Here is a 15,047-nt window from a genome sequence, read left to right as displayed (position 1 = left end):
TGGGTAAGCGAGTTGACATGTTCATTTTGCAAAAGATATACCGGGTAAAGTGATTCAGTCTCATTTCCATTCGAGCAAAAACAATAAGTACATGTGGAGCACTTTAGGAACTTGTATTTCAAGAGGTATTGGGTCATGATCCGGTATGTTCTTTCACCCCATCTAACTGTTGAGATATGGATTGAGATTTGAGTATTTCGGATTCTGTTTTTAGTTAGCTTCTTTTTCTATTTGTTTTATTTTGTTAATTTTTAGGATTTAATTTATGAGTTTGTACGAGGACGCACAAAACGATAGTGTGGGGGGATTTGATAAGTGCATAATTCTTGTTATTTTGTGATCATTCTTCACCACGTTATTCATCGTAATCACTTGAAATCATGTTTACAATTGAACATCTTATGATTTGAGTGTTTACATGTGTTTAGGTGAATCCGGGGGAGTTCGGAGCTAAAATGTCAATTTTTGGAGGCAAACGGATCAGCACACTAAAGAGGAGCAAAGCAGTAGCTGTACCGCGGTACAGCAGTCTAGTACCTAGGTACATGAGTAAGAATCAGTGGCAGTATTGCGGTACAGCACACGGGTACCGCGGTACAGTTCCGTTGAAAGCCTAAAAAGGGACTTCGGGATTTTGACCTAGCACACTTAGACTACGATTTTCAGAGCAAAAGAAGAGCCGCAAAGACTACGAAGAGAGAAGAGGACTTTCGGCAACAACTGGAGTACGAACGGTTTCCCCGTGGAGACCGTCCCGACTTCAAAACTCGTTCTATCTTCTTTCTCTTTTCTATTGCTTGTATTGTTTTTTATTTAATTATGTATAGTTAGGTTTTGAACGGTTAAGGGGAATTTCAATCCCAAAACATGAATTGAAGATCTTGGTGTAGACTTTGCTTTTTACTTCTTATATTGAAGTTGTTAATTTTTTTTCCAATTGTTCAGTGTTAATGAATTATTGTGTTTCTGTTTGGATTGATCACCTAGATAGGAATATAATTATTCATAGCCATACTCGCAATTTTAATCCGTAATTGTTAGAATTGCTAGTAATTAGTGGTGCGACTACGGGTACGGGTTTCGCAAGGATCTTGTGCACGTAGTGAAAAGAGTAACCGGAATTAATTGAATCACGCGTGTTGAATTTATATTGTTCTGTTCGTCTCGCTTTCTGAATTTATTGCTGTTGTTAGATTAAATTTAGGCGCGTGTTCATTAGGTTGTTTAACAATTAGGGCTCTTTATCGGCGCAACGTCATGATTAGCTAATATCAAAGGATTGCGGAGATTATTGACCGCGTGTGTCGATTTTATGTGGACGTTGATTTCAATAGAGTTGTGCAAGTATTGTCGAACCAAGATTGAATAGGATTGTTGCGGGAGCGAATGAAACCTTAACCGTGTCTTTTTGCCATTTGGTTTTCTTTGTTAAATTCATAATTTTCAAAACCCCCGATTCTTTGTATTATAGTTATTTTTCTTGAAATTAGTTAGTCATTTAATTAATCTAGGTCCTTGTGGGTTCGACCCTTATTTGCTGCTATACTTGGTATTCAATTAAGGAATTTATTTTTGATCGCGGAACGACACGCATCAGTGAACGTCACCCCCCGAGAGACGTTCTCAACTTCGGTAGCTTCCCGACACTCCACCGATGTTACACGCCACGCCTCTCCGATTACCCTCCGCACACAGTTTCTTCTAATCGAACGTCCAATCTCCTAAATATTCACTAACGAATATTGGTCCTCCACCTCAAACATAGCAATTAGACTAATGTTAAGCGCGTCAGAGATACTGCATCTGCGTCCCACTAAGCTTAATTTCTCTTCTTCTCACTCTCAAGTGTCCGTGACGAATGAAGAGCATTCTTGAGCTAGAGAAGCGACACTCGTGACTTTCTAGTATCTCCCCCCTGGCCAGGTGCGGCCACTTGGTTCGGCTTTGGATCGAACCGTCCGAAACATTAAAAAGTTGTAGTTCGAAGCGTTAAAAAGTTGTTTAATTTGCAACGACAACATTTAATGAATACATGTTTTTAAGGTTAGAAATGCTATTTTTTCGAATTTCGAGGGGCATGCCGTTACACGCATCCAAGTTGAGACGGAAATAGTGTAATTAATCCTAAAAATAATAATAAAAATAACAAAAAAACTAAAAATAAAATAAATAAATAATAAGAATTCATTATCAGAATTTAAATTCTATTCAACACTACATCATTCACTTGCTGGTTTTTACGAAATTACCACTCTAAGTTGAAGCTAAATATATCTAATTCGACTTGGGTTAGAAAATTCCAATCCGTATCCTACTCGGAAAAGAATAGCGGCTCCTCGTATTTATTTTAAACACTTCGATCGTCAGTACTTTGATAACAATAAACAGAGAAAAAAAAAAGTAGAGAGAGAGAGAGAGGTGGACGAGCACTACGTTTAAGGAGTAACGCTGTGGATGGAAGAACTATCAACGGATGGTTGTTGTATAGCTGAAGACGTTTTGTTCAAAGAAATCCTGGCGAAACTTCCGGTGAAATCCGTGATGAGGTTCAAGAGCGTGTGTAAGGGCTGGTGGGCTGGCCTTTCCAGTGACTCCTTCGCGGCCGACCATCTTCGCCAGCACGCAGCCACCGAGAAGCCCTCTGACATCATCCGTGGCCGCCGCCACTTCTCCAACTCCGAGATAAGCGGCCTCAAACTGTTACGAATTGCGGATGGCGAATCCAATCCCGTAGAGATGGACATGTCGTACGTAGCCAAAGCCCAGGAGAGGTCCGACATCAGGAATTTCTATCTCGACGGATCTTCAAACGGCTTAATCTTGATCCAACAGTTCTATGCAGTCAAAGAGAAGAGAGACCTTGATCGATATTCGTACCGAACGCTGTGGAATCCGGCAACCAGAGAACTGAAAAATCTTCCGGAGCCTATTGACCCCGGCTACGTGGCAGACGTCTGCTACGAGCACAGCCTGGGATTCGGCAACAATTGTAACGATTACAAGGTGGTTAGAATCGGGCAAGACAGCAGGTTCGGCCTCCACTTGCAGGTATTCACGAGAAACACCGGGTGTTGGAGAGAACTGGGGTCCCTATCGGGTCGCAGGTTTAAGGGCGGCTTGGGAGAAGCGGTGGTGGATGGATTCATCAACTGGGCTGTGGTTGTCGGAGAAGCGCCGATCAAAGGGAGTCAGCTTAAGATCTTGACGTTCGATTTGAACACCGAGGAGCTGAAGGAGATGGACGGCCCGGTGTCACAGAGCCAGGACGAGTACGTTCGCTTTGAGGTCCTCAAGTGGAACGCTTTGCTTGGTGCTGTTTTGAGGAAGGTCGGAGGAGAGTGTGAGTTTTGGTCAAAGAGAAACGCTTTGAGTTGGACTAAGATGTCTGTTACCGAACCCGGTGTAATGTCTCTTCTCCGCAAATTTTATGAGCAGAAGGAAGAGCTTCTCTATTACCCTGCCACCCAGAAAAGCGATTCAATTCTTTACCGCAACTTTCGGCATTACCTTCCCAGTTTGATTTCGCCCAATTATAATGTTTAATATGTAATTTTAAGCTCTTTTTTAATTTTTCATATATTTCTTCTCTTTTTCTTTTGTTCTTTTATTATTATTATTATTAAATAGTTTCAACGTATTTAATAACTTGAAGAGACATGTCGGATGTGAACTTTTACCATTTATATTTTACATACCTATGAGTGTGAAGTATACGACATCCTTTACGAGACCTCCTAGACAGTTTATAAACCGCAGATGACAAACTTGTTACAATAATTGTCTCGGAGAAATAATCAGAGTTGAACAATCTTTGAATAATCAGGATTCTGGTCGGATTGTCTTTACAACTCATGAATCCAACTATAAAGAAAAACGTAAAAAAAAGGCCTATTTGTACATCTGAAGATTATAAATTCTGTTCTTTGAAGATGATCCCGGCCTGAAGTCTGAACCACGTAGGAACAATACATAAGAGTGTGTGACCGCAATCTTTAACGAGCGATGATGAGTTCATTCTAGGAATAAGTGTTGAAAATTGAGGTATGCCAGGTTATTTCAACTATAAAAGGTCTATTTGTACATCTTAAGTTTATAAATTTTGACAGATTGATCTTTTTTTTTTTTGGCGGTTAACAGCAATAATCCCTGGACTTAGAAAATTTGACATCTATGACACTTTTATCTAGCATATGTAAAATTCTGCAAATTTCCATTTTCTGGGGAGTTCGCCGCAGCGAACTCGCGCAATTTTTATTTTTCAAAAATAGGTTACACGAAGGTTTTGAAGAAGGCCGTACAAGCATGCACGAATGTCATGCCACTTTTTGTAAAAATACAACAAGTTCTTAATTTTTTTTCCCTCGTATATTTGTGGTCCCAAAGATTGCCTGTTTGGGCAACAATGACCACCAATAACCTTGCATTTAGAAACAGCTATGATATGTTTGCCATGGCATTCTTCATCTCATTTGAAATAGTTAATGCCAATGCGATTGTAAAGCAATCCTAAGGCTGTATTTGGCTAGGGGTCGGATATCATGTGGTAGAAGGCGGTGAAGAGGCATTGGAGAACGAACCGAGAGAGGGAGTCCAAGCATATATGAGCAACCCCAAAACGAGAACAATGGCTCCGGCTACAAACCCACTTGGCAAAGACGCTGCGACTCCTAGGTACGGCAGTGGTAGCGTGAACAAATACACTGATATCGGCACTGCCAGTACCAAGAAATCAACATCCACAATAATTTGTCAAAAAAATAAAACAAAATTTACTATGAAGCAAACGGAATGAGAGTAAATTACTCCAAAGATTCAGACACCAACTTAAAACCACACTTTGATTATTTTTGCCATACATAACCCTCAAAGTGATCAAATATTGGTTTTTATTACTCATTTTTATACACCTTTCACTGAGCATTATACTAGGATTTTCCTATCAAGTATATATATTTCCTGATTTTTCATGTTAAAATAGTGGGGCATACCTGAGAACGTGGCTGCAAGACAAGAAACAACGGCTGAAGAGATCTTGAGAAGATGCAACAATGAAATATTGAAGGCCATGTTGACAATCACAAATAGCAACGGAAGCAGCGGAGCTCCATCACATCCTATTATTGATCAACACAATACATGTCAAACTTGAGCTCTAATATTCACTTCCGCCTCACCGATACATTAAATTACATATGAAAGCAAAGAAGTCAATGTAGATAATAGCATTCATCAACTTTTGAACTATCAAAAGAAATGATGTTATACCAATTTTGCTGATATAACTGCATAGCTAAAATGAATACAATAGCCTTGATAAGAACTTACCACTAGATAATGTTCCAATGTTGAGAAAGCACGCTGCGCCATCTTTGAGATAGATTGGCAGCTGTGAAAACGGGACGCCCCATAATTTCGATAGAAAGGGTAGGAGTAAGCATATGAATAGAGCCTGCAATTCAAGGAGTTGAGATGCAATGAGTCTTTTTTTTTTCTCAAGTCCAGTTTCTGAAATATAAATCCATCATAGTACCTACTTGGAAACCAGATCCAAAGGAATTTACGACGAATAAATCTACCGAGCCACCCTGTAGCACATAGAAATTAGAACAAATGGCAGGTAAAAAGCATAAGGATCTCCGATTAGCTTATGATTGAAAAAAAAAAAAAAAAAAAAAAAAAAACCTTCTGCTTTGCCATGCGAAGAAAAAGTATATTTCATTACCTTCAATCGTCGTTTGGCATCAAGAAAAATCAGTTCCTAACGGTCACAAACAAGGAATTTGTGTTACACATAGAAGCAAACTACGAGCTGTCATGTGATATAGTTAAAAATTTATACCTAATAATAAAAAATTGTTGAATAAACTAGTTAAAAACGGACCTTCAATACTGTATCTGCTGCTTGGAAAAGGAATGACATTATCATCAATAGACTCCAAAATATTCCTGCTTCCTTTAATGAATTTCCAGCACTAGACCCGCTGCAAAACCATATGATATAACGAAAAGAAATAAAAAAAAAAAATATTTACAGAAGAAAATAAGTCGTACTTACATAGAAATCAGAATGTAACTCAAAACTCAGAATAGATAGAATTCAAATTCAGTCACCCGGGGATTACCTTGCTACAGTTATGATTACACCGATGGTTACAAGAAAGCATCCTAAAAGCTGATTCACTCTATATCTCCTCCTAAGGAATATAACTGACAGAAGAATTTGCCAAACAAGAAAGGTCTGCAAAAATTAGCGAACTTGATCAATTATTAGCTTCGACATTATAAATTTAAAATGCAAGTGTCCAAACCAGGTCAAAAGCCACAGGATGTGTTTCTTTTTCAAATGCCTTATAAATGGTATATCATTCATATCTCATATTGATAATATTATCTACAGTTTTACAAATATATTCTAAGCAGAGTACTCTCGATTATCTAATCTTGGAATTAATATTTCAAATCCAAGTGACGACTTACATGAGCAGTTTTTTTTTAAACAGACTATGATAGTTTCATACCACGTCTCTTTACAATACATTATATTTAGTTAAAAAAAAAAAAAAAACAATAAAAGGCAATTTAAAATTTAAAATTTATTTATAACATGAAAATCGGATATCTAATCCTTATCTCGAATAAGAAGAAGAAAACAAAAAACAAAAAACTTTTGTCTTGTCGCTATTCATGCATATTCAAAATACAAACATTGCACAATATTCACGTCAAATTTACAACATTGCACAATATTCACGTCAAATTTACAAAACATGTTTAGTGGACTCGAGACTCAAGTATTCAGCAAAAAAGTAGAAATTCATATATTTTAAGATGTATGACATGTAAATACTAAAAAAAATAAAAGGAAATCACGACCATTTTCCGAGGTGCACAAGATCAGAAACTGATGAGTCAAATCTGCTAACCTGGGACAAAATCGGAATAGATGCTCCAGAAATAATTGCTGATTCAAGATGAGAGGGAATACCATATGTCAAATGAGATAATTGTTGATAAAAATAAATTAATTAATCAAAGCTTTGCAACCGAGAAATGTAGGGAAGCACCTCCGGCTGCCATTCCAGTGGCAGCACCAAGAGCCTCTAAGAGACCAACTGCAATAAATGGAGCTTTTGGCATTGAAAGCATCTCGTCCGTCACAACACCAGCGTTGTAACGCAGATATAAGATTGAGAAGTACACTATCACATACCTGCCAAGCTCATTAAAATTAAATATATCTCTTATACATCATGTTGTCACACATTTCAGTATATAATATAGTTGTGAAAGTATCGAGGGACTCCATCTCAAAGTCAATTGGAAATGAGAGTAGTAACCCATGACTTTTATAAACTCTTGTTAGTTCTCGTTTACTTTCAATGTGAGATTCCTAGCAATAGTATGCAAACATATTTTGGCTCAAAATCTGATTTGGTTTTGGAAATACTTCAATCCGATCAATGAATAAAAATCACTCTTTTGTTTGAAATTGTAGTTTTAATGAATACAAAAGATGTGCATTATAGTTGAAGTAACATTGATCTTACAGTAAATATCAGTTTGACATCTAATAGATAATCACGGTACGTGAAACAAAAATGTCTATGTGTGAATGTCTTCTCATTAGTATTTTAGTTTTGGAGGAAGGCTACAGCTACCTATTACATCTAAAGATGATAAGCTTTTAATGATAATACCCCAAACTTCGCAATCAGGTGACGAATAATTCAGATAAAACCATATATTTGCAATTACAGGTCTTGTGTCACTTTCCTCTGAAAGAACTATTAAAAACAAATAACAAACTTTATTTTATTTGAGGACCACATCGCACCCCCAAAAAAGTGAAAAGAAAGCGAAAGCGGACTAGACTTTTTGAGTACTAAATTCCTTGGGCCCACCAGTCAATCAGTGGCCTTCACTCAATTAATTCAATTCTGTAGTTTTTCGTCCAAGGGGTTTGCTTCTGCTTTTTTTTTTTACCCCTCATATATGCTTGCATGAAAAAGAAAGTTGATTTTTTTTTTCCTTTCTCCTTATGAAGCAAAAGAATTAAAAAAATAAAGAAAGCTGAGTTTAGGTTTCCTAAGTCTCATTTTGAGTGGAATCGGTAAACATCTGTCTAACTTAGATATGTTTGAAAAAAAAAAACTATCCATGTCAATTTTTACTATAGGACTATTTGCTATTAAATGTAAGGGACTAGTCACTAGTTTCAACAATTTTTTCTTTTTTATATTTTTTTCCTCGGCAATAAAAACTGTGGACCATCACTGTTAAGTTAAAGATAATTTAATTTAAAAAAAAAAAGATAATTAATTGATCAAGACAGTACGAGCCTTGAAATATTTGAGTACTCCACTACCACAAATAATAATAAAAATTTGAAGTCGAAATTATTGTTAGCTAAGTTATAAATCATAATTAATGTCAAACGACTCATAGAGTGGAGTGGACTCGAACCATAAAAAACGACAAAAACAATAATCAAAGAAAAAAAGCGTGCACAATTTGGCCACTGAAAGACACACGTCGAAAAAAGACAACTTGAACACCCAAACAGATGCTTTTCCTTCGACATCGACCGCAACAATCAAGTTTTCATTTTCCTTAAAAAAAAAAAGATTATAAATCCTAAACCTTTCTTTAATCATTAATTTTACTTCATTGTTCGACAAAAGCCACAACAATTTAATCCAATTCAGAACTCTCCAATCCAGAACGAGCGAAATTATAAGGAGTGGAGAAAGTTAAGAGAGAGAATCTATACCCGAAAGTGGCGAGCTGAGCGAGAAAGAATGGGTAACGCTTGAGAGGAACAAGAGCGAGCTTGTAGAGCACTCGATTCCCGACGCCTAGAACCACCGTCATCGCCGCCGCAGCCGCTACCTCCACCGCCTTTCTCCGACCGCTCTCCGCCATCGTCCGATCGAAATCTCCGACGGCGTACACGCACGGAACGACATTCTCTGTCTCCGCTACGGTCTCCTGCGACCTCTCCCACGCTCCTCCGCCGACCGCAGCCGAAACAGTTCCTTGAAAATGCTTCCGCGCCGGCAGTCGGAGTACGATCTCAGATCGTCTCGGCGAGAGAGAGCAGATTCCGGAGGAGGATCTCGGCGGCGATCGGATCCGGATTAGAATCGACTGGTACGGTTTCACGGCGCCTGGACCTAACAGGCGAGCGCATGACGTCATAATTTAGAGGCTAATTCGGATGTTTGTTTTAATCTAATATATAATTATGAATTTGTGGAATCAGAGACAATCAGTGATTGATGTTGGAAATGGAATGGCGATTTTCGCTTGAACTTCCTAGTTCTATGAGTGTTTGAAAGGCGAGGCGTTGAGATTTTCGATTTTTTTTTTTTTTTTTTTTTTTTGCTTGATTGCTTGAGGTTGAGGTTCTCGATGCTCTAATCAAGTGTGTTTTTTGAGCAGAGAGAGATGTATTATTGTAGTGCTAATTGTAGGACCGATTTCGTAACACGTGATGCGACGTGATTGGCTGTTGCTTATGGTGAAAGACCAAAAGAACTCATTATTGGTTTTCTTCTGCTTTCCTCGAGGCTCGATCGAATCACACCCTTTCGAAATGAAAAGTAGGTCTCAAAAAAATAATAAGACGAGTTAAAAAAAATTATATATATAGTGTGGACCGTGGTTAATTGGCACGTTGACTATTTGGATATTCTTAAGATTCTGTGCAAGTTTCATTAGTTTTTATTTTATCACGTTTCAATTTTCATATGTTCACAATATTTTTATTTTCTAGCTAAACTTTAAATCATTTGCATTTTGTCGGACCGTACTGTGTCTCTCGCAATTGTGGTGCTTTTCTGTTTCTACTTTTTTGTCACCAATCCCAATCCCAATCCCAATCCCGATCCCGATCGCAATTTTAATATCTCCGTCAGCGACTTCGATTGTAAATTGAGTTTAATTTTTTGAAATTACAGTTACGTTCAAAATGATAAAATCTATTAACTAATAAATTTACAATGATACCCATATATGGATAAAAGAAAAAAGCAAATTCATTTCTAACTTTTATCTATTGATCGTCACGTGACTTTGTTAGCCTTTAACATGTGACGACTTCTGATTTTTTTTTTTTTTAGAAATTGTTCAATTTAACACCAATTTCATAACATTTTCTCACTTTCCACTAAAAGATTAATTTTTCCCAAAATGCCACCGAGATGTCAACATTGTTGACATCTATGTCAATAATGTTGACATCTCATAGTGAAGGGCAAAAATAGATGTCAACATTGTTTACATAGATGGTTGCATTTTGGGAAAAATTAGTCTTTTGGTGGAAATTGGGAAAATGTTATGAAATTGGTGGCAAATGAGGCAATTTCTCTTTTTTTTTCTATCCCCTTAACTTTTCTCATTTTGTTTTTTCTCTCTTTCCTATTTTCTTTCTCTCACGCATTCTCTCTCTCTCTCTCTTACTTTTTCTCACGCGCGCAAACACGTTTTATACAGCTAATTGTAAAATAATACACAACCTAAACGACCGATCAAATCAAGATAGGCGCTGGTAGAAGGGCCCATGGGGCCTCGTGAGATAATTGAGCAATGAAATTGTTGTTGCATTATTTTGCATCACATGGAGTCCGAGTACGTACACCGTGAAATGGGTTACCTTGGTCTCGAATGAAATGTCGTTATAGGGTTGAGACCCGATAATAAATGCAACAAATCTAACAAATCCTTCGGAACGGTCGACCATGGTGGTGGTGGAGGTCATTTCCTCGATAGCAAGGAAATCACGACTATGGGACAAGCCCGATAATGGATTGTGATTTTCAAGGAGCTTTGTAAAAGGCCGTCATCTTAGCGATGAACCTCTGAATGGCCTTCTTTGGTGATGGTTGGGCTCCTTCTTTCCTAAATCAAAAGTTAGACAAAGAAATTATGAGATGTGCCCCTCAAATAGGTGAAGATCTAGAGAATTGATTTCTAAAAGCTCTTAGTCACCATAAGAGAATATATAATATGGGAATGAGCCTATGTGTGTAAAGGAATATGTAGAAAAAAATGGGTCTGAGAGTGATTTCCTCCCATTCTAAAGAGAAAGGAAGGAGAGTATTTCTCTATTTTCGTGGTTGTGAGACGAAGAGAAATATGTAGAGAGATGTGTAGCAAAAATAGTAGAGAAGAGATGTAGCGAAATATGTAGTAAATATGGTAGGTGTTTGTAGTGTATTTGGGTGTAAGAATGATGTAGCTAATGGGAAATATGGAGTGATGGATGAGAGAGATGAGAGATTGAGGAAATGCTATTTAGAATGTCATTTCTATGATCTTTCTTGGGAATTGTGTATGAGTTTGAGAGAAGATAGATGAATAGTAATTTGTGAAGAGTTTTGATATGGAAAATTGGGTCATCATCATTGTGGTGAAATGAGGGGGTTTTATAGAGTTTGGAAAGTGTTGGGGTGCCCTAGATGGGTGAGAAAAGTGATAGGAAAATACATTTGGGTGAGCAAAGTGCTTAAATGATACTTTGGTGTTTTTGAATAAGATTGGATGAGTTGGCAATGCTTGGACGAGTGGGAAAAGTGCTGAAATCCGGGCTGGTAGACTAGCCGCACGGCCTGGTCAGGTGGGTACTTGACGGACTGGCTGGGGGTACTATACAAAATGACCGGAGTACAGTACGGACCGGCTGAAGTAAGTGCACAACAAGACAAGGCGAGGGCAAGTGCATGGCGAAGCGAGAGCATGTGCACGATGGTGAAATTGTATGGCAAGGCAAGGGCAAGTGCACGATGAGGTGAGGGCATGCGCACGGCAAAGCGGGGGTGTGCGCACGGTGAGGTGAGGGTGTGCGCACGGCGAAGCGAGGGCGTGCGCACGACGAGGTGAGGCTAAGGTGTGCACACGACGAAGGTGTGCGCATGGCGAGGAGAGAGTGTGCGCACAGTTCAGGTGTATTCGATGTATGTATGGCTGAAGACCTTGAACCGAGCAAGGAAAATTGGTCGTACGATCAAAATGGTAGCCGTACGGCCAAGGCGGGCTGATGGGATTGGCTGTATGAGTGGCAATATGGTCGTACGGTCATGGCATGAGTTGGAGTTGGCCGTATGGCCATGGTGGTCGTCCAGGTTATGGTCGTAAGGCCATGATGAGCGTCGTATTGGACGTACGGCCACGAAACTGTCATGTTTTGGCCGTACGGCCAGGTCAAGTGATCGTACGGCTGTGGCAAAGATTATCAAGTTTTGTTGAGGCCTATATAAGTGTGTAAAGGCTTGTCGAGGTGAGTCGAATCTTGTCAAGGTGAGTCAAGTACATGAAGAGGAGGGCACACGGAAAGATGATGGACGGCACACGGTGAGGCAAGTCAAGGCTCACAACGAGGTATGGCATACATCGAGGCATGTCAAGGCTCACGGCAAGGCACGGCCCACGACAAGGTATGGCACACAGAGATGCAAGTCAAGGCTCACAGCGAGGATGCTGAATATCTGCTTTATTACTATTGCCACGTGTCCTTTGTTTTGTAGGAGGTCATTTTACGTCTGCATGTGTTGCAGCAAGACAGTTTTGGACGAGTGGGGCACTTTACCCTCTTTTGTTGGAGGCCTGGTCAATGGGGGTTGTATGAGACAGAACGACGATATTTTGGCCGAGTACAGTCGTTGTCAGCGCAACCCCGTTTTCATGGGGAAGCTGGTTTCCCGAGCTTCTTCGAGTGGCATTGAGGTGCTACCTCAAGTCGTCTAAACGACGAGGGGATAGTTCTCGATTGCCGTTTCGCGATTGCGGAGTTGTGGCGCCCTTGCGTCCATGGGCTGCGGTTCTAGCCTAATTCATCTGTGTCCTTGACCGAGAGCGAGATGTTTGAGATAAAGTTGTGGGGATTTAGGGTTTGTGCCAAACAGGGAGCTCGTTGGCGCATTCCCTTGTGTCGAGGATGTCATGGTCGAGACTCCGTGTGTCGAGGATGTCGTGATCGAGACTCCGCGTGTCAGAATTGGTAGTTTCATCACTCTCGTCTATGCGAGAGTTGGTGTGATCACCCTCGTCCTCGTTCGCCCGAACGCAGTTACGTTCATCCTCGAAGCCCCCCGAATGAGTGAAACTGATAGCCTACCATGTTAGGCCGAAAAAGTTCTCAATGGTAGCTCTGTCGTTCCCTTGCCTCGCGAGGTGGTTTGTCAGTCGACGCACGCTTTCCTCGAGTTCAATGATGCGGGAGTCATGCGGGTCTTGCTCTAGGATTGGATCTGTGATTGCTTTCAGTGGAAAGTCTTGATTTCTGTGCGCCAGTCGTCGCGGATTACATTCGGAGCTTTTCTCGCAGGGGTTTACGCCTCCCTCAGATGTGTTAGGAATCTAGGTTCCAGACATCATTATTAAAGGGTTATGCTTGAAGTTTTCTTATTTTTCCAAGTAAAAAAAGATTGTTGTGGGAGCTCGTGAATGTTTCTCGATCCCCTCTTTCTAACGCCAAAATTTTGTCGCTGAAAATTAAACAACGTTGAAGATTTCGGATGGACCAAGGCTGGACCAAGTAGCCGCGCCCGAGCCAGGTACGCGAAACTTGAAAGTCTCGAGCGTCGCTCCTTTAGCTTAAAAACGTTCTTCGTTTGTCGCGGAAATCTGAGAAGAAGAAGAAGAAGAAGAAGAAGAAGAAGAAGAAGAAGAAGAATATAAGCTAGAAGGATGATCAACATTAGTTTGATTGTTATGAGTGAAGTGGGAGAACCGTTACTCTTTGAGAATATTTTAGAATCGAGCTTGATCAGAGTGAAAGCAAGTACGGAGGATCCTCAACAACGTTTCACGATTTTGGAATCGAGTGATTGTGTATAGAATGAATTGTCTACCTTTTTTCCTTTGAGGAGATGGATATTTATAGTGGTAGGGGGCTGAAAAGAGCTCCAAAATTCGGATTTGGTAGAGATATGGCGCGTGCACTTGTTTTCGTGTTGGCGTGACGTGCCATGTATGTGGCGCAGTGCGCTAGAGAATAAGTGTGCTCTTTTTCTTCGTTCTTTTTTTCTTTATTCATGGGCCCGTTCTGACGCTTTTGCCTTTGTGGGTCCGGACCAGGTTGTCTTCTGGGCTTCATTTGGGCTTTGACGTAAAATTCATTGTAAGTCATAAAAAATTTAATATTTTAAAAAACAACCGCCAATAGTTTTTCAGACTTTTCTTTAGAAAGTGTTACTTTTATAATTGTTGTAGTTGGTTCCTTGTTGCTTATTATGCAAGAGAAATTGTCCTATTTGTCACTCTTTTGATAATTTTTTCCCACATTCCACTAAAACCTTAATTTGTCCCAAAATGCCACCATGACAAGAGTAAAAAGTCAAGTTTGCCATTCACTATCTATTTTCTTTACAAATTGTCTCTACAGTAACTCTCATTTCTCAACCCACTCAAACCCATCACTTCTCACCCGAACCCCTAACATCGAGAAGAAAAATGGCGGACTCAAAACCATCACCCCCGCGTCGGAGTCCTCGGACAATCGTAACTAAAGTCCCGGAGGAGCCGGCAAGTCCAATGCCGGCTCGGAAACGGAAAACAACAACTTCGCCCAAACCCAAACCCCGGACGAAAATCGCGGCGGCGAAACTCCCAAAGAGGAAGAACATCACGGCGAGTTCGTCCGACACGGAAGAGGAAGAACTGGTTCCCAAAAAAACCCCGTACAAAAATGGGAACTTTAAAAAGGTTAGTCTTTGATCCAAAATCTCTAATAGTTATTCTCTTGATTTATTTCGATTTTATTGATTTATTTTGAGTTAGTGTTGTTGATGAAATTATGGGTTAGTGTTGTTGATGAAATTTTCTTGATATTTCGGAATATTAGTCTCTGAACATGGGAATCGGTTCGTCTCTGAATATTTATTGGTGATTTTGTCTCTGAATACTTGTTGACATCGACGATGTCAACATTGTAGACATATATGTCAACATTGTAGACATATATGTCAACATTGTTGAAATCTATATCAACAGTGGACAATGATGTCTATAATGTAGACATCTATGTCTACATTGTTGACATCTCATGT

General features: G+C 39.6%; 2 protein-coding genes across 2 annotated transcripts; one reads left to right on the top strand and one right to left on the bottom strand.

Annotated features, from left to right (window-relative positions):
• The first annotated feature begins 2,411 nt into the window (after positions 1 to 2,411).
• Positions 2,412 to 3,543, top strand: LOC149380882 (F-box/kelch-repeat protein At3g23880-like). The gene has a single exon (XM_089601236.1). It carries the CDS (start codon positions 2,455 to 2,457, stop codon positions 3,541 to 3,543), a length of 1,089 nt encoding a protein of 362 aa, XP_089457362.1. The 5' UTR covers positions 2,412 to 2,454.
• A 655-nt stretch (positions 3,544 to 4,198) lies between these two features.
• CLT1 (CRT (chloroquine-resistance transporter)-like transporter 1) lies at positions 4,199 to 9,487 on the bottom strand. Its single transcript, XM_089630011.1, has 10 exons — positions 8,771 to 9,487; positions 7,065 to 7,210; positions 6,924 to 6,961; positions 6,123 to 6,238; positions 5,882 to 5,981; positions 5,723 to 5,758; positions 5,535 to 5,585; positions 5,326 to 5,449; positions 4,989 to 5,114; positions 4,199 to 4,712 (listed from the first exon to the last, which is right to left on the bottom strand). The coding sequence occupies exons 1-10, from the start codon at positions 9,196 to 9,198 to the stop codon at positions 4,537 to 4,539; spliced, it is 1,341 nt and encodes a 446-aa protein (XP_089486137.1). The 5' UTR covers positions 9,199 to 9,487; the 3' UTR covers positions 4,199 to 4,536.
• Positions 9,488 to 15,047: the final 5,560 nt, after the last annotated feature.

This window comes from Urtica dioica, chromosome 11, assembly GCF_054948205.1.
Source record: "Urtica dioica subsp. dioica isolate 48M chromosome 11, U.dioica_male_clone48M_v1_H2, whole genome shotgun sequence".
Lineage (NCBI taxonomy): Eukaryota > Viridiplantae > Streptophyta > Magnoliopsida > Rosales > Urticaceae > Urtica > Urtica dioica.
The sequence above is the reverse complement of the archived record's forward strand: the minus strand, read 5'-3'. Positions and strand labels throughout refer to the sequence as shown.

Bases quoted from the DNA above. Each gene is read 5' to 3' on its own strand.
- LOC149380882 (XM_089601236.1), top strand. From the start codon at position 2,455: ATGGAAGAACTATCAACGGATGGTTGTTGTATAGCTGAAGACGTTTTG.
- CLT1 (XM_089630011.1), bottom strand. From the start codon at position 9,198: ATGACGTCATGCGCTCGCCTGTTAGGTCCAGGCGCCGTGAAACCGTAC. The intron at 5,982-6,122 runs GTAATCCCCGGG...ATGGTTTTGCAG, and splicing joins GTAATCATAACTGTAGCAAG to CGGGTCTAGTGCTGGAAATT. The intron at 5,759-5,881 runs GTCCGTTTTTAA...TGTGACCGTTAG, and splicing joins CAGCAGATACAGTATTGAAG to GAACTGATTTTTCTTGATGC.